The sequence below is a fragment of the Euprymna scolopes genome, chromosome 2, assembly GCF_053919585.1.
Source record: "Euprymna scolopes isolate OS-2025 chromosome 2, ASM5391958v1, whole genome shotgun sequence".
NCBI classification, from domain to species: Eukaryota; Metazoa; Mollusca; class Cephalopoda; order Sepiida; family Sepiolidae; genus Euprymna; species Euprymna scolopes.
In genome coordinates, this window is record NC_136483.1 from 84,650,254 (window position 1) to 84,670,870 (window position 20,617).

The 20,617-nt window shown below is 32.8% G+C and overlaps 1 protein-coding gene across 1 annotated transcript in view; it reads left to right on the top strand.

The window, feature by feature from the left end:
* Nucleotides 1-4,724: 4,724 nt before the first annotated feature.
* LOC145239988 (uncharacterized) overlaps nucleotides 4,725-20,617 on the top strand; it is a 104,008-nt gene continuing 88,115 nt past the window's right edge. The window contains exons 1-3 of the mRNA XM_080103571.1: nucleotides 4,725-5,418; nucleotides 9,826-9,915; nucleotides 13,448-13,546. Coding sequence (XP_079959697.1) covers nucleotides 5,164-5,418; nucleotides 9,826-9,915; nucleotides 13,448-13,546 — 444 coding nt within the window. The 5' untranslated portion in view covers nucleotides 4,725-5,163. The remainder of the gene's footprint in view (nucleotides 5,419-9,825; nucleotides 9,916-13,447; nucleotides 13,547-20,617) is intronic.

The window sequence follows — 20,617 nt, forward strand, 5'->3', positions numbered from 1 at the left end:
GGGAACATGCGCTCCGTTTTTCACATTGTTTTCATATTCCATAAAGAAAATAAACAACACACTTTAAAAAGAGAAATTACGAGGTTTTTTTTTTTTTTTATTTTTTTTTATTCGCAGTTTTGTGTTAGGGGTGTCAAAAATTCCCACATAAATTCTAATACACCACATACACCCAAGAAATGTCACCAATCGTACGAAAATTTAATATTCTATCAGTATTTTGCTTGAATATTTATTTTGTTTGATATTTATATTTCTACCCCACCCTACCCATTTTTTTTTCCTACTCGGCCTTTTGGCTGAGATCAAAGTGTAGTATCTATCCCAAATGCTGCACCTTGAGACCATTGCCCTTGTGGCAATTGGTTATTGGTCCATGTAGGGGCAACCCTATATGGACTACTATCCCCTCCCCCTACACCTTCCATCCCCCTTCCCCTTCACCCCACATAAAAACCGAGCTTGTGTCATATTTTGCTTACGTGGGGAAGCAAATAAATACCTACCCTTTTTTTGACTCGTTAAAAATGCTTAGGTTACTTACTTAGACACATTTTGATGCTTATTCAGATTAGCTTTAATGGCGGCAATTAAAATACATAAAAAAAATCTGTATGATGCACGTACCAGTCACGGAACGAAGATGAAATATTAAAAAAAAAAATGACGTAATTTGATCAAATAATTGTTTTTATTCAAGAAAATAAAATTTTACTCGGAGTGGGGGGGGGGCAGACAACCGACCTACTTATATTTCATTTTTTTTTTATAATGTTGGAAAGACAATCGAAACGTAAGAATTATAACCAAACAATAATTTATTAACATAACGCTTATTTCTTCTACACTTTATCGCCGAAACTGGAGACGCCATTTTATTTCACGCACCTGCCGTAAAATCCAAGGGAGAAATCAGTATTTTACACTATGGCCGAAAACATGTAATAAATAAAAAATTAAACTATATAAATTTTCGGAAAGAACTATGAAAAAAAAAATAAATAAAGAAATTGAAAGAGAACATATATCCGTCATTGTTTAATTAAACATGTTTCGATTCAATTAATAAAAACGGGAAAGTTTTCATGAAACATATTTTTTAATTAAAAACAGGGTACTTGTACAGTTTAGTCAAGACATTAAAAAATGAAAATATCGAAAAAAGTTTAAATTATATGTATCCGTTATGGAACCGAAGTTCTCCGAAAAAAATTTCACTTAATTTCATCAAGTAGTTTTTTTTTTTTTTTTTTTTTACAGCGAAAAAACAATTTGTTATGATACCGAGCAAAATGTTCGATTTTTAGGAAGAAAAGCTAGAATTAAAGATGGGAAGGGTTGTCAGCGCTTTAACTGGAGTTATCTCTCTTTGTCATTTCTAAAATTCAAACAATTTTTTTTAAATCCAAGATGGCGGCCTTCAACGCGCTTTCAAAGAAACTACTTGATGAAATTAAGTGAAATTTTTTTTCAGAGAACTTCGTTCTATAACGTATACATACAATTTAAACTTTTTTTTCGGTATTTTCATTTTTTAATGTCTTGACTAAACTGTATAAGTACCAAAAACAGAAAATGAAATGACATATTATAAGTGTTTAAACTGGGCGAAAGCCATTTGAAAAGCAAAACATTTATTGTATAAAAATTTATCAAAATATAATTGTAAAAACATTTATTGAAAAGTTTGCGTTTGTGCCTAAATTTGTTTTGTAAATTTGAATTTTGCTTTTAATTTATTTTAATTTTACATTGAATTATTTTGATTGTAATTTTCATTTTCACGAAATAAATTATATATCAAGAAAATATAATTTTAATGAAACAATTTTGTAATGAAAGCAACATTGGATTTTTATAAAATAGTTTTTGTTGTTTTTTTTTTTGTTTTTTTTTTCGAACAAATAAATAATTTTAAACATTTTTTTTTTTTTAAATTAAAGCAACTTTGAAGGGTCAACAACAAATTAAATGAAACCGAAAAGTGCCACCGTTTTTTTTTCTTTCTTCTTCCTTTCTTTTCTTAACGGGGAAGTGGGTTGTGTTTTTTTTTTATTTCTAACGTCGACCATAGTTTAAAACACTGATTTCTCTCTTGGATTTTTACGGCAGGTGCGTTAAATAAAATGGCGTCTCCAGTTTCGGCGATAAAGTGTAGAAGTACCCTTTTTAATTTTTAATTTTTCCGAAAATAAACTTATGAAAATTATGAAGACATTTTTTATGGAAGAGTCATTTTAAGTTTAAAAGAATATTAAAATGGCCTCGGCCTTCCGGTAAAAAACGGCAAGTTTGTTTTGGAATATAAAAAAATGGGTTTGTATTACTGTACACATAGATTCGATAAAGTTGTCAACAAAACAAATATATAACAAATAAATATTATCAAAGGCAAGATGTTACTTTTCTGCCAAACTGGATATATTTTTTGTGTTTTTATTCAATGTAACATGTTTATTCAGCTCGAAAAACATATAGTGTTTACCGATGTATTGGAAAATTCCAAATGGCGCCCGAATCTCTCTTTAACACGGTAAGTTTGGGAAAAGGCGTTATAAATAATAAACTAGACAAAATACTATTAAAAACCCACCGAATATATGTCAACCTATGTCACGGTAACATATATTGAGCGAGTTTCTAGCAGTATTTTGTCTAATTTTTTATTTATAACGCCTTTCCCAAACTTACCGTGTTAAAGAGAGAGTCGGGCGCCATTTTGAATTTTCCAATACATCGGGAAACACTGTATATTTTTCGAGCTGAATAAACATGTTACATTGAATAAAAACACAAAAAATATATCCAGTTTGAAAAAAAAGTAACTTATCTTGCCTTTGATAACATTTATTTGTTATATATTTGTTTTTTGACAACTTTATCGAATCTATGTGTACAGTAATACAAACCCAAGTTTTTCTTCATTTTTGTTTATCGCCATTTTTTATGTCCGCTCTTTCATTTGAATGTGTTAAGGTCTTGCTTGCTGCTCGCTTTTTTTTCTTTTGTTTTTTTTTTACAGGGAGGTCACCACTTATCAAGGCCCGGAAGCCACTCAGGGATAAGGGTTATTGTAAGTACAGTACGTTAGTGTGGATATTTAAAATGTCTACTTAAGGGGGCGGTTCATCAGGAATTTGTTTACGTTGGACTTAAAGACATCCAAGTTGTAGTCAGGAGGGAAGCAGGCAGACGGAACAGAGTTCTAAGAAAGAAGCTTTGTTCATGGAATCTACGTTTTGATTTAGGCATAGATAAAGAGTAGGGAAAGTTTTTGACAGTGGATTCAGCTAGATGGGTGTTTTTCGTAAAAGATTGGCGAGGGGGGGGGACCAGAGATTGGAGTTCAGACGAGCACTTGCCATGGAAATAACGATAAAACAAAGATCGACTTGCAACATCTCTTCTGTGGGAGAGAGGTTGCAGGGAAGAGAAAAGGGCACCCCCCATTAAGCCACGAAGTCTATTTTGTACTCTGTCAAGGCAGGATAGGCTGTTTTTAGCAGCTCCTGCCCAGATATGGCAGCAGTATTCCATCCTTGGACGTACTTGGCTTTTATATAGATAGAGAATTGCATCAGTAGTGAGGCATCTTCTGGAGCGGTAGAAGAATCCCACCATCTTTCCAGCGACCTTGGCAATGGACTTGATGTACGTGTTCCATTTCAGATCAGGAGTGAAGGTCAAGCCCAGAAGCTTGTCAAAACATGGGGCTTCTCCTAGACGAGAGCCATCCATTTCAATTGATGCCAGATGGGGATCAGAGCTAATCGTGATAATTCAACGAGTTCCTAAATGAATTCTCAGACACAAAAATCAAGAGATTAGACCATTCCTGTAATAACCTAGTTCCTGTCGATTGTGTTATAATAGTGTTCCTATGCAGTTCTACCCAATCCACGATTACAGGTTTTGCCTTCTCTTTTTGAGAAAGTTTTTTTTTGTTTTTTTACATAGGCATCCCCACTTATCAAGGCCACTCGAGGATTAGGGTTAAAGAGTGTACAGTAGAAATTGCACAATATGGTAATCGTTAATAAATGGAAATTCGGTAAATTTGTTAACAATTGGAACGGCTAATCAAGAACTTGTTTACGTTAGACTTGAAGACAACCATATTGTAGTCAGCTGGAAAGCAGGAAAACGGAAGAAAATTCCACAGGCGTGCAGTTTACAGTTCTAAGAAAGAAGTTTTGTTCATGGAATTTACGTTTAGGTTTAGGCACAGATAAAGAGTGGGGGGGAGCGGAATTATTGATAGTATTTTCAGTTAAACGAGTGTTCGTTGTGAAAGTTTGGCGAGGGGGAGGGGACCATAGACTGAAGCTCAGTCGAACACTTTCCATGAAAATAACGATACAGCAGAGACAAACTCGCAACATCTCTTCTGTGAGATAGAGGTTGTGGGGGTATTACTAATCGCCTGAGGCGCCCTTACCGAGAAATGCCGATGGCGCTGCCCATGCACTTTTTGCAGGTCAGAGTGCCCTTCCTCGGGGGCACCGACTTCTCTATCCTACTTTCCGAGACTGACTTGCAGTGGGAGAGAAATACGTTCTAAATGAATCCAGAACAATATATATTTACTTGAAAATGGACGGCGTCACAAAATCAGTTTTTATCTTTCAAAAGTTGTCAAACGTTACCATCCTTTGTGACATCATTTAATTTTCAAGTAAATACTTTCTTGTAACGACATTATTATTATTCAACAAATGTCAAAATTAAATTTCAGGTTTTTCTTTTGACGTATTTGTTTAAAAAAAAAAAAAAAAAAAACAGGGGAGAGGGGTGTCTCTGTTTACATACAAAATTGATTTACGGTAGCGATATTTTAAAACAACGTCTTCTTTTATTCGTAGAAGTTTGGAGTCACGTATTTTCTTTCCAAATATTTTTTAAAAACAAAGACGCCTTTTAACAAACGAAATTCAATTATTTAAAAACAATCAAACATTGGGGATTATTTCATTTATAAGATGTTTATTTTGTAGCCATATAACAACGATTTAAGTTTTAAACATTTTGTTTTAAATAGGAAACGGTTTTTGTATATTATTAAAACAAACAAAAACACACACACACACACACACACACACACACACACACACACACAAATTTTAACTGAAAAGAGAGGGGGGAAAACCCTTCATTAATAATACGATGCCCCGGCGAAAACGAAGAACCCCAAAGCGGGAAAAATTAGACGAAGAAAAAGGAGCGAAAGATGAAAATAATTTGGTTGCGGGTCTCAATAATTTGAACGTCAGTGATTTGAACCCCGATAATATAACGACGGTGAGGCCGATTGAACCGCAATTGAATGAATCGTGCAAGAAAGATCCGCAAAGATCGTTGGTGTCAGTCAATTCGTCTCAGCAGAAGGAGAAAATTCGCGGTGAAATATTTTCATTTGATGTAAGTTGTAAAAAAAAATTGAAATATAATTTTTAAGTAGATTAAATTTTACTATTTGCCCCCACAATATCAATACAAAAAATAAAAGTATTTTTAGTGTTAGTACCTTGAGAGGAAAGCTAAGAAACAAACAAATAGGAGGAAGGACTCACTTTGCTTATGACGTAAAATAATCACCCACTTCTTAAGCTATTTTATACTTTTTCTTTTTTTTTTTTTTCTGTCCCGTGGAGAGGCATAGTAAATAGGTACAATGAATGCGACACTTCCATTTCTCGTTCTCTTTCAGTGGAGGAGAAATCCTTCACGACTGAGACAATTTTTATTTTTGTACCTTTTCTCCACGTTAAAAAACGACCCTGGTGTCTAACTCTGTCTCGTGGGGAGGCATTGTAAATAGGTACAAATAGTTACTAATTCTGCTGTCCGTTATGTAGTCAAGAATTGCGTGATCATTTGACTTTAATATTATACAGTAAAATGAACCCCATTTGGCGAGACTGAATTATCTGACGTAGAGGCTGCTATTCCAAATTTGTTGGCCGCCATCATTAGACTGGCCTTTTCGCTTATATCAAACGGATTTAAAGAGCGTTTTTAGTTTAATTTAGACGGCTGTAAATTCGGCCCCCCAAATCAACAGAGATTAGACCGTTCTTGTAATGAACCGAGAAGGGGTAAATACATTGCTAATCGCATGAAGCGCTCTTACCGGGGAATGCCGACGGGCTACCCAGGCACTTTTTGAAGGTTTCAGTGCCTCTCCTTGGGGTGCTGACTTCTCAATCCCTTTTTCCGACCCTGGTGTCTAAGTTCTTGTAGTGGGAGAGAACTAAAACCGATATAAATGATTGGACACTAAAAATAATTAAATTGAAAACTCTGATTCCTCAAGTAATAAGTTAACATTTCCTTTCCAAATTAATAAATTAGTGCATAATAGCAATGAAAGTGACAGTGAAACCTGGTCTAGTTTGCAACACGCACTGGGGCCAGGCCTAACAGACAGGCAAGAAAACATGCACCAACCCTAAGTCCCAATGGCTACACTTTTAACTTGTCTGCTAATGGGACCCTTCCAAATGTAACTAGACACTCACTGGTCGTTGAAAATTACCACTCTAATGTCTAGAGTGTGCAAAACGTTCACGATCCTAAGTCCGTATGGCAATACCTTTAATGTGCTGATTGACCATTGGTTGTCAAGCGCTGTGGTTGAGTTCTTCCCTTGAAAGTGCTCTGGTAATGTCTGATATGCTGCCTCTCTCAGCTGCTGGATAGATCTGGAACAACCGAGTTACTCTCAAATCAAGAAGCAATCAATGATTAATGAAAAATCGGAGATCATTTACTTATCAACAGAAATAATTATTTGCAGAAAATAATTTCATATATAATTTGTACAAAAAGAATTAGTTAAATTCGACGTCCTTTCGGACTGTTTTTTCATGCAAGCATTATAACTCAAATGAAATTCTTACAAATAGCTTTTCAGTCGGGGGAGTAACCCATGAACTTTAAAAGAAAATAAAAGAATATAGGCATGATTACATGAATCCGAAACAGATCAGAAGGGTAGTTGTAATTGTGTTTTATGATATTTATGTATTCTTTGTAAATCAAAGATGGCATAAATATCATAAAATACAATTGCAACTACTCTTGCAATCTTTTTTGATTTAAGTAATCATGCCCCAAATTCTTTTTTTCTTCTCTTTTTAAAGTTAATGAGTTCGTATTCTTCTGTTGAGTCAGGGCGGAAAATATTAAAAACTGGACATAATAATTTTATGAATGTTTCTGCACTACAAAACAAATGCTGTTAAGAATTGAACATTTTAACATGCTAAAAAAAATAAATGGTAAGATTAACATCACCTTAGAATTTTTGTCACATATATATATATATATATATATATATATATATATATATATATATATATATATATATATATATATATAAATAAGGGAGTAGTCACCAACAATGTGTATTTTTTAACATTATTTTATTATTCCGTGTCTTGGTTTTTAATTGAGAATTATGTTTGGATCACACACACACACACACATCCTACCCCACCCTAAAGGAAAAGAGAAAAACACTAGCAGAAAGAGAGAGTTACTACAGCCAGGTCAGCAGCCTGGACAAACCCAATAAAAGAGTAATAAAAATTGAACATGCCAATGAATAATAAACACTTATAAGCCTCCACCCCTTGGAAACACTTCAAATGAACTAAGAAAATTGCCATTTTTACATCTCCAACACATTTGAAAATAATTTCTGACAAGGACGCTTCACAGAACGTCTGAAAAGCGCGTAAAAACGATTTCAATGACTTAAAAGCATTATTACAATGATCCAAACATAATTCTCAATTAAAAACCAAGACACGGAATAATAAAATAATGTTAAAAAATACACATTGTTGGTGACTACTCCCTTATTTAAATATACATCTTTCTTCCGTTGGAATCTCTTAACCCATTTTGTATATATATATATATATATATATATATATATATATATATATATATATATACTGGGTTGGAATCTTCTGATCAACAGTAATTATCACTTTCTACACTGATGATTGCGTAAGAATGGAAACACTAGTGTCGGTAGGTATAAAAATAATTCTTAATATTTATTTAAAATATATAGCTAAAAAGCCCCTTAAAAAATTAAAATTAAACCTTCTTTAGGGAATAAGGAAAAAAAGCTGTTCACTTTACCACAAATACAACATACTGACTTCTCATCATTGAATACTTCCTGATTGTTTATTATGTATGTTCGCTGATTTGGCATATGTAGGCACTTAATTTCCTTAAATTCTTGTTTTGATTGCTAGATATCTTGAGGTAGAATACTGGCCTATGAAGTCAGTGGTGACTTTATGACTGAGTTCAAGTCTCTTGACCAATAGTAATTATGAATTCCTACACTGATGATTACACTAGTGTCTCCAGGTATAAAAATAATTGTTGGTATTCATTTTTTAAAAATAATATATATATATATATATATATATATATATAGATATAGATATAGATATATATATATAGATATATATATATATATAGATATATATATATATAGATATAGATATATATATATATATATAGATATAGATATATATATAGATATAGATATATATATATATATATTATATATATATATATATAGATATAGATATATATATATATTCATATATGATGAAAATAATGGAAATAGTATTCCGACAAAATAGAGAAAATAAAAAGGAACAAACCGTATTATGTGTTCATCAACGTTTCGTCTTTATTTCCAGAGGAAGTCTCGAAATAAAGACGAAACGTTGATGAACACATAATACGGTTTTTTCCTTTTTATTTTCTCTATATTCATATATATATATATATATATATATATATATATATATATATATTCATATATATATATATATTCATATATATATATATATATATATTCATATATATATATATATATATATATATTCATATATATATATTCATATATATATATATATTCATATATATATATATATTCATATATATATATATTCATATATATATATTCATATATATATATATATATTCATATATATATATATTCATATATATATATATATATTCATATATATATATATATTCATATATATACATATATATTCATATATATATTCATATATATATATATATATATTCATATATATATATATATTCATATATATATATATTCATATATATATATATATTCATATATATATATTCATATATATATATTCATATATATATATATTCATATATATATATATTCATATATATATATTCATATATATATATATTCATATATATATATTCATATATATATATTCATATATATATATTCATATATATATATTCATATATATATATATATATTCATATATATATATATTCATATATATATATTCATATATATATTCATATATATATATTCATATATATATATATATTTATATATATATATATTCATATATATATATATATATTCATATATATATATATATTCATATATATATATATATATTCATATATATATATATTCATATATATATATATTCATATATATATATTCATATATATATATTCATATATATATATATATTCATATATATATATATATTCATATATATATATATATTCATATATATATATATTCATATATATATATTCATATATATATATTCATATATATATATTCGTATATATATATATAAAGTTTATAACAAATATATTTTGAAATGAAAATATGTGTAATAACAAGAAATCTCATATGCAAGGATTTTCTTTTTAATTAAAAAGTTTTAAATGTAAATGTATTCATTATAAGCTTCTTTTGCTCAAGATTTTCTGTTTCAGATTTATGAATTATTGGAAAGTAACCAGTGCACAAAACTGTTTCAATCATTGATTGATTCTGGATTCAATGTCAATGTTAAGAGTATTATAGTGAGTATCTTTTCATGTATAGTTATATGCATGGAGTACCATTTCCATTATCTCCTGTATAATAAAATGATTGCAGAAATTCCCCTCTGGACCAAATTATTATAGGTTTGCAATAACACATGCCACATACAAATTCAATATGTCTCGACTATTAGCCATTATCTTATGTAACTTTCTAACACAATTTCAGACTCATTAGGTCGTTATAATAAAATGCTACATTGCATTCTAGGAGTAACACCATCGCAATCGAAACTCTTCAGAGAAACGAGTTCCTATTTTTCCCCATAAGTATTTAGTCCTCCCACCACCATTAGTCAACACTGGAGGGAAATCTACATTTTTGGCTGATATTGCAAGTACACCGATCATAATTGGCCCATAGATAAATAGACATAACATAATCTTTCCGATTCATAAATAATAACGGCTCCCTTGGCATATATTCTTATTGGCTGAGACCTGTCATTTCTCATATTCTGGAATGAAAATATTTCTTATATAAACGAACACTTCAAAAACTTTACAATATGGCGTCGTTCTCTACAGGAGACAATAGTGCTAAAAAAATGATATAAGACCTTAGAATTTGAAAGGTCAAACCTGGAGAACTCATCAACATGGCATTCGAAAACAAAACATTGCGTAAAACGCATCTCTCTCTTTCTCTATTTCTCTCTTTCACTCCCCTTCTCTCTCTTTCAATGAAGATAGAGAGAATTAAATATAATTTAATTTTCTTAAACTGTTGGCGTTTGCATTCTGGGGTCGGCAGATGCCACATAGCATGTGTCTGATTTTAACTGGTTTTATAAAAATATGCTCCTCATTGTTAAATCTTAAATAAATTATATTTTTATAAAAATCCATTTGTTTGCTATTTTTGTACAAGCGTTAAATTCAAGCATGCCATTAATGCTGATGATGGGAAGAAGCCTGTAACAACACAATGAAGAAGGGACCCATGCTAGCCAGTTATAGCCGACGTCATATCGACCCATTTTTGTTGATGTTTTCAACATGTGCCTATTGTTGGATATCATTTATTCCCCCAGGGAGCTGGTTGCGTTCCCAGAACATTTCTCAACCAAGTAACCCTCCCCGGGAAAGCGATAGTACCATACAAATACAGACATATTAACTGCTCATAAACAGATAATTAAAAAAAAGCAAATGCAAACATATTAACCACTCATAAACAGACAATTAAATATTGATAACCTTATTTACTGGAACATACGGGCATAAGTAAAAAAAATATATATACATACCGTCTTTTTCGTCTTTGCTTTCACGTCCGGAACACTCTAAAAAAATGTAAACACAGCAACGGTCTGGGAATATAAACATGCACAAAATACCTACACGCCACTATCTCCTCACAAGATAAAATACCAGTTTTCTTGAGGGTAGATGGGACTCTCTTAAGCCATGGTAAGCACCCTATCTAGTGATGGTGTCACAATAAAAAATACCCTTGATAGCCCTGGCGAAGCATCAAGTATTCAGCTACTGACAAGATTAGTGTAGTGAGTTCAATCTTGACTATGGCTGTGCTGGATGGATGGATGGACTATCTCCTCCCCTGCCCAATTACCAGCCCTGACAAAAAAAAAAAAACTTTTAAGGGTAGCAAGATTTATTTTTTGGTTTTGGAGTGATTATCGAGTGATTACGGGATGCTATATTTGTTTTGTTTTTCTTTGCTTTTTTTTTTTTGCATTTACTATTCCTGTGGACGATTTGATTTACTTTTATATTTTTCACCGATTACCTAGTCTTCAGTTTTAACGTAAATTTCATTGGCTACCGAAACACTTATTTGTTATATATTTGTGTTTTTACCAATTTTGCTTTCTGTGGAGTATTTTATTTAATTTTCTGTTCTGGACTGAATATCGAGACTACACATGTTAATTTTTTTTCTGGGGGGGGGGGGTTAAATTTTTACAATGGCTCCACCTCTACAATTTTCTTTAAAATGAAAACATTTATAGGTTTTCGACTATGTTGATTAAGAGGGGTGGGTATGTTGATAACGAATATCACGGTTACATTTGGAGCAAATATCTCCCTCCCCCCCCCCAAAAAAAAATGGAGTATCTACTCCGAAAGCCGTTCTTAACATTGGGAGGTTGGTGGTGTCTATTCCGAAAGACGTTCTTAACATGACATTACTCAAGGAATATAAAAAAGTGATAATTGTTTTGTTTTACACATCAAAAAAAAAAAGAGGACGTAAAACTGGAGTTTAATTTAATACTATTGGTGGAAGATTTGAAAAGAGGAGGAAGACTTGAACAACAAATGGAAACAGCTAGGACTGCTACCACTGATTTTGATTACTCTAAACAGTTAATATACAGTGAGAATCCCTGACTTTGAAAACTTCTCTTTTCTATTATTATTCTAAGAGACCATTTTTCATAATTTTATTAATTCATACTGATTTACGCATTCCCTTAATTGCTTTTCTTAGAATCAAACAATACCTGCAGGTTATCACCTAAAACCAGCACTAATTACGAGTGGAAGGCAGATTATTTCATTTCGGCCATGGCCGCCATTGTCCACAATTGTCCAGGGACGGCAGTGGCCACTAACAACAACAACCGTAGTTTAATGTTTTACAAGGGGGAGGGGGTGTCATGCTTCCACTGGGCAGCGCTGGTTAATGGGTCCTACTAGTGTTATATACACACACACACACCCACACACCCATTTAAGGTTAGTGGGAGAGAATCCTAGCAGAGTGCATGATTACACGGAAAATTTTAATAAGAATGTAATATTTATACATGCGGGACTTATTAGGTTTGTGAATAGGTCCTGCACTAGCAATCAAATTCCAACCTCTGTCGCATCACTGAAATGTGGCATCTCTTTCTGTTTTACAAGTATTTCAATGGAATGTGCTCCAACAAACTCAAAGCACTTGTACCCCCTTGATGTAAATATCTCCGACTAATTTGACAAGCAGCAAAATCCCACCCTTACACTGTAATCCCTAGATGCTGTAAAGCCTTCTACTCAAGTTAGTAACTCTCTTTTTAACCATCTAAGAGTGAGAGACTAGTACTAGACACACTAGCCCACATATGGCATGCATGGGGGAATAATGGTCTTGTAGAGGTATGGGATACTCTCAGGTGTGAGTAATCTTTTAGCATGGACGAACGATCCCATTTTCGTCGCAGCAGCCCTGACAATGTTTAAGTCAAGGTTAAGTTTGTCTTTTATATTTTTCTCCTACGTTACTGAGGGTTTCTAAGCTTTATTAGATTAAAGCAGAAAAACTATTATTCAAAGAAAGAATCTGATTTGTTGTAAATTACAAAAATAGATCCTAATTCTGTTGGGTCCCTGGAGTTGGTTGCAAATTGTTTTGAAGAACAGTTGGTCACGCTATTTTGGTTTGAAAATTCCTAGCTTTTCATAATAAACGTTTTTGTGTTTTAAAAATAAGAAAATAATGCCAATTCTTGGAATCGTTCTGATTTTTAATTCTGTAAATTGTGGTCTTTGTCTTCAGAATGGTTTCACACCACTTATGGTTGCTGTTGACGCCAGAAATAAGGACATCGTGGAAATGTTGCTGCAAAATGGAGCAGATCCATCAATCCATGATGACGCAAGTATTTTTAACTCTTTTCTTGATATTCCGACATTTTACACATGTTGTTTAACACTTTAAATTGTTAAACATTATTGTTTCTTTTTTTTATTTAAATATTTATTCAATTTTGGAAACTGATCACACATATACACACACACAAATATATATATATTAATATATATCACTTTTATTATTATTTTTATTTATTAATATTTAAAAAAATTTATTTAAGTATTTTTATGTGCATAAAATTTTATCTATGGACACATGTTCCTGGGTTCACCCTTCATTAGTATGGGTCAACCATCAACAAGGATTGACCATACAACCGTATTGTCAGCATCTTACCAATGAGCCACAAATCTCGTCAAACTTCATGCACGATTTTGTACTGCTTAAAATATAAAATCTGTTGTTATTTTTTTTACTTTATTTTTTATCAGCAACGCATAAGCGGTTTTGAATCGTTATTGTTTGTATTAAATTTTCACTTTCCTAAGCAGTGAAGAAGGGAAATTACTTCCCCTTTGTTTACATCTTTAGCAGCACACTCTTTTTATAGGATATAATTTTTATTTTTTTATTTATAAAATATTTGATGCACATATGGAAGCGGTCAACCCCCACCCCTGTATTTAAAAGATTTTTTTTTTTTTTTTTTTCAGCTGAATGGACACCAATCTACCAGATTATCAAATAAATTTTTTTAAACAGTCAATGTTCGAATATTTGTAAGGGGTGCTCAGTTTCTAATGCAACATTCTAGTAAATTGATCATCCATTTTAGAACCACTCAACATTTTTAGGCCAAATTTCGCGAATTTTGCCTTTTCTAACCAGTTTGACCATTTTTGAACCGCTTTCTCAGATTATTTTACATAAATATCTATGGTTATCTTCAAGTTTTGTCACCCGACATTTACAAATGCTTTGCTCGGACGATTTTTGTTGTTGTTGTAAATATGCATTCTTCAAGTTTTGTCACCCGACATTTACAATCTAATGACAATGAATGTGCACTAGAGTTCCAACTAAAGAGTTAGCTTTAAAAAGTTGATTTTTAGAAGTGTTCAGATTTGCATTCCGTATTGTTTTCACTGGTTGCCATGTTTGTTTTTGTGCATATGCAAAAACAATTATAGTGACTAGTGAAAACAATATGGAATATAGACCCAAATACCCCTAAAAATCAACTTTTTAAAGGTAAGTCTTTTTTTTACATTTACAGCATCTCCAGCAAAGTTTATCAATTTTTGCCTTTGAATATTTTTTAATGGACATAGCATGCCCATATAAACACAACTTGTTCTGTGCAATTAATCTTTTGGATTGAGCATATTGTAAAACTGTATCCATCAGGCAAATTTGAAGCCAAATTCTTAAAAAAGCCAAAAAGAATTTTTGAAGGCCAAACTTCTTAAAAAGGGCTAAATTCACAAAATTTGGCCTAAAAACTGAGTGGTTCTTAAATGAGTGATCGATTTACTAGAACATTACATTAGAAACTGAGCACCCCCATAAGTATTTAAATATTGACTTTTTAAAAAATTTTGTCTTTTTATAATTTGGTAGACCATTCAATTATAATCCACTGAAAAAATTGCCAAAAAAAAAGGCGAAAATAAAAAAATATAGAGGGTGTACCACTTCCATACGTGTGCTAAATATTTTTATTTAAATATTTTTACATGCCTAAAATTTTATCCATGAACAAGTGTTTCTGGGTTCACTCTTCATCAGTGTGGATGAACCATCATGGTTGATCCACGCTGATGAAGGGTGAACCCAAAAACACCTGTCCATAGATAAAATTTTATGCATGTAAAAATATTTAAAATAAAAATTTAATAAATAAAAATAATAAAAATTGAAAAATAAAAAATACGTCCTATAAAAAGAAGGTGATGCTAAAAATGTAAACAAAGGGGAAGTAACTCTCCCCCTTCACTGCTTAGGAAAGTGAAAAGTAATGGTTCAAAACCACTTATACATCACTAATAAAAAATAATAACAAATCTTATAATATATATATATATATATTGTTGTGGGGTACAAATCACCCCTATTTGAGTACTAAGTGGAATCAACCAGTCCTATGAATAACACTGGGTTCAGAGACTAAATGGAGAGATTCATACCATGTTTAACCGTATGCTACAAACACGTTCCTCTCATGCCACTTTAGTGACTCCTGTATTCTTTATGATAAATACATATATTTTATACACTTTACACTACTTGTGGTTTCTTTCATTTGTAACCCCTAGCACGGGTCTACAACAACTGGCTGACGAGGCCGATTCAAGAACTTCCTGGATCAATCTACAATAATTGCTAACAACAACTGAATGACGAATATTCGGGCAACGAATTCACTCTAAAAATCAAACAGTTATTAGAAGACAGCAGTTGACGACCAAAAGGATTCAAGAAAAAAGAACACACGCAAATATTCAAAATAATTTTTTCCTACACTTGGGGGAAATTCGAAAGTATTTATTTTTCAAAAGTTCAGTGAAGAATGGGAAAAACTACTTGTCTACATTGGGGAAAAAAAAACCCAACATTCGAGCATAAAAATCCACAAATACGGGATAAAGAACACTTCGAAAAAAGAACTATAATTCTTACCGAAAAAAGGGTTTTACAAAGACGTCGTCAAAAAGCCTTATCTTGCTGTTAAAGAAGCTAATAAACCGTAAACTACAAGCTGAAACAGAATTCATATGATGAATTGCGTGGAGAATCATTACTACTGAATTAATGAGACCGAGTTTTCAGTAAGTACAAAAAAAAAACTTTGTCGTTCTAAAAAGCATGTCTTGCTAATATGTCTTATGGTTAAAAGGCATTAGCATTGGAAAAAGGATAAAAAAAACTCCTGCAAAAGTAAATTATATATTTTATTTTATTGGCTAAAGCGAGTATTTGCACAAATTAAAAAAGACGTCGGATTTTAATCCAATTAAAATAAACTTTTTACTGGTCGACAAGACCTCGTTGAAGAGAAAAAAAAAATGATTTCACTAAGCATGACAAATAAAGTGTTAACGAGAAAAGGACATTCTTTTTTGCACAGAGATCAAAAAGGATAGCCAATATTAAATAAATGCTATAAACTCTCTTTCATAGATAAGTAACTTTTTCTTTTTAAAGAAAAAAAGAGAAAAAAAAATGTGTAGGATCAACAAGGAATTGAACCCAGTACCTACACGTTACGAAAATTGAAAAATGACAAACGAAATCTACTGCTTTCTTTATGAATGCAAAGCCAAATTATTTTCTCAAAAAAATTGCCACACGAGGAAATAAATATATGAAAGAAATATTCGTTAAATAACCAAGTACGAATTTTGCAAAGGTTTTTTTTTCTATAGAGTTGGTACTATAGGAAAAGTAAATCAACGAATTGTGTTGTTTCTGAAAAACTCATTTTGTCATTAAGTAATTCCATACCATTTAAAAAAGAAAAAAATCAAAATGGACGAGTTTGCAAAACAAATTTTGGAAATGGTGAAATTCCAACAGTCAACAATTAGAACTTGAAAAAAGGTTCAGAGAAAAGCAATTGGCAATACATAAACAAAACGAAGAGAAACAATTGGCAATACCGAAACAAAATGAAGACAAACAGTTAAATTTAATAAAATTTCTTGAAGAAAAACAAGGAAGAGAAAAGAAAGAAATGAACAAACAAATATTGACCAAGCAGTTAGATTTAATGAAATTCTTTGAGGAAAAACAGGGAAGAGATAGGAAAGAAATGAATGAACAAATATTGGAATTGAAAAAATTACATTTAGAGCAACAAAACCAGTCAGATAAAAAAATGGATTTGATAACGCAAGTTTTAGTGAATAAGGACAGCGGAGAAGAAACCAGCACAGCTTTTTCCCAAAATGCGATCTGGTCAGCTATTGATACATTTTACTATGCTCCTGAGGAAGACCTAATGTTTGAAGCATATTTCAGAAGATTTGAAGACATTTTTAAAATTGATTGCAGTGCATGGCTGGATCAAAAGGTTTGTTTATTGTTACGGAACTTAGGTACATCCGAACATAACAAATTCGTGGACTATATTTTACCAAGAAAAACCAATGAATTGTCGTTTGATGAGGCAGTCAAACTATTAATGGAGTTATACTATCCAAAAAGAAGCCTTTTTCATAAAAGATGGAAATGCATGAATCTTACACGTAAGGAGAGTCAGGACTATACAACATTTGCGTCTATAGTTAATAAGCACCGTGACGATTTAAAATTGTTGTCATTAATGGCAGACAATCTCAAATGCTTAATATTCACACAAGGTTTAATAGCCACAAAAGACGCCGATATGAGACGGCTTGCTCTAAATAAATTGGAATTAGAACCTGATTTGACGCTTCAGAAACTGGCTGAAGATTTTCAGTGGTTTGTGAAAATGAAGCAAGATTCCCAAAACATAGAGGAAGCAGGTATTTTTTTGGAATTAATTAAATGCCTGGGTCATATCATAGATAAGGACGGGAGGAAACCCAATCCAGACAGGTCCACAGCTATAAAAGACATGCTAGAACCTCATACTGTAACTACATTGCAGAGTTTTTAGAGCTCGTGAACTATTATCAAATGGGTTTTTTTTTTGTTTTTTTTTTTACACAATGGTCACCACTTATCAAGGCCCAGAAGCCACTCAGGGATAAGGGTTATTGCAAGTACAGTATGTTAGTGTGGAGATTTAATGAAGTGTTTACTTAAGAGGGTGGTTCATTAGGAATTTGTTAACGTTGGACTTAAAGACATCCAAGTTGTAGTCAGGTGGAAAGCAGGCAGACAGAACAGAATTCCACAGGCGTGCAGTTCTAAGAAAGAAGCTTTATTCATGGAATCCACGTTTTGATTTAGGCACAGAACAGAATTCCACAGGCGTGCAGTTCTAAGAAGGAAGCTTTGTTCGTGGAATCCACGTTTTGATTTAGGCACAGATAAAGAGTAGGGGAAATTTTTCACAGTGGATTCAGCTAGACGGGTGTTTTTCGTGAAAGATTGGCGAGGGGAGACCAGAGATTGGAGTTCAGACGAGCATCTGCCATGGAAATAACGATAAAACAAAGATAGGCTTGCAACGTCTCTTCTGTGGGAGAGAGGTTGCAGGGTAGAGAAAAGGGCATCCCCCACTAAGCCACGAAGTCTATTTTGTACTCTGTCAAGGCAGGATAGGCTGTTTTTAGCAGCTCCTGCCCAGATATGGCAGCAGTATTCCATCCTTGGACGTACTTGGCTTTTATATAGATAGAGAATTGCATCAGTAGTGAGATATCTTTTGGAGCGGTAGAAGAATCCCACCATCTTTCCAGCGACCTTGGCAACAGGCTTGATGTATGTGTTCCATTTCAGATCAGGAGTAAAGAACAAACCCAGAAGTTTGTCAAAACACGGGGCTTCTCCTAGACTTGAGCCATCCATTTCAATTGATGCCAGATAGGGATCAGAGCGTTGATGATGTAAAGATAGGAGCTTGGTTTCAGATGCATTAAAGGTAACCAGCCACGTCTTCCCCCACTGAACCACGTGCTCGAGATCAGAGGAGAGAGAATCAGAGAGAACTTTGTCATTTACAGCCTTTGATGTGTTGCTGTAGATGGTCGTGTCATCAGCATAGATGTCAACGAATGATTTAAGTATGTGTTTAAAGAGAGTTTGGCCCAGGATTGACCCTTGAGGGACTCCAGCATTAATACTGCAGGCCTCTGATTTTTGTCCATCGACCACAGAGAGAAATGATTTAATGATTGAGAAAACATTTCCAGTTATACCGTAGCTGGAAATCTTGTGAAGTAGGCCATTATGCCATACCTTGTCGAAGGCCTTTGATATGTCAAGGGCAATTGCCCTAGAAAGGAAACCTTTGTCAAGAGATTCACTAATCCTATGAGATATAACCGTTAGCACATCTGCGGTAGATCTTGCAGAACGGAAACCATATTGTGTGTCACTAAGAAGATTGTTTCTGCTGAGGTGGTTGACTATTTCTCTATTTAATATGGATTCCAGCAACTTACTCATAACACACAGGAGACTTATTGGTCTGTACTGAGAGGGAGATGACTTATCACCTGAATTCTTAAATACAGGGCATACTGATGAGGTTTTCCAAGGAGTCGGAAAGCACTTCTCCTTAAGGCAACGCTTAAACAGTTTTGTAAGTATGGGAACAAGTTCTGGTTGAAGCTTTTTTAACACTATAATTGGGATGCCGTCAGGGCCAGTTGCTTTATGTTTATTAAGAACAAGCATAAATTGCGTGCACCATTGAATGTACTATTAAAAAAGGACAAAAAATGGGGCTGCACGCCTAAGTGCCAGGCAGCGTTTAAGAAATTAAAAGATGTATTAACGTCAGATTTATCCCTGACTCATTTCAATCCGAAACAAGAGATTATTGTCGCAACTGATGCAAGGATTGGAACGTGCATTCTACACAAGATGTCTGATGAATCCACTAAGCTGATCACCCATGCATCAAGAACTTTAGTTCCTGCCGAGGAGAATTACTCCCAAATCAAAAAGGAGGCATTGGGGGATCATATTCAGTGTTACAAAAGTCCACCGATTTTTACACGGTCGTAAGTTTAAATTGCAAATTGACCATAAGCCGCTTATAACCATCTTTGGCTCTAAAAAAGGTCTACCAACTTACACAGCCAACAGACTGCAAAGATGGGGGACCATTCTACTGAATTACGATTTCAGTATGGAATTTCTTACATCTGCGAAGTTAAGTCATGCAGACAGATTGTCGTGATTAATCCCAAAATCAAGGGAACTGCGAGAAGACACAGTAATAGCGTCACTACAAAGTGAAAAGGACTATACACAAATACTATGTAATATGATCAAGGAACTACCAGTCACTTTGGAAGATATAATAATGGAAGTTGAAGAAGATAGTTTCATCAAAGAAATGAAACAAAAAATTAAATCGGATGAATCAGCGGCAGAAAATTATTCTATGTGCAATGGGGTACTGTTGTACCAAGAAAGAGTAGTAATCCGAGCTACACTACAAAAGAAAATTCTAAAGGATTTCCATATGGGGCA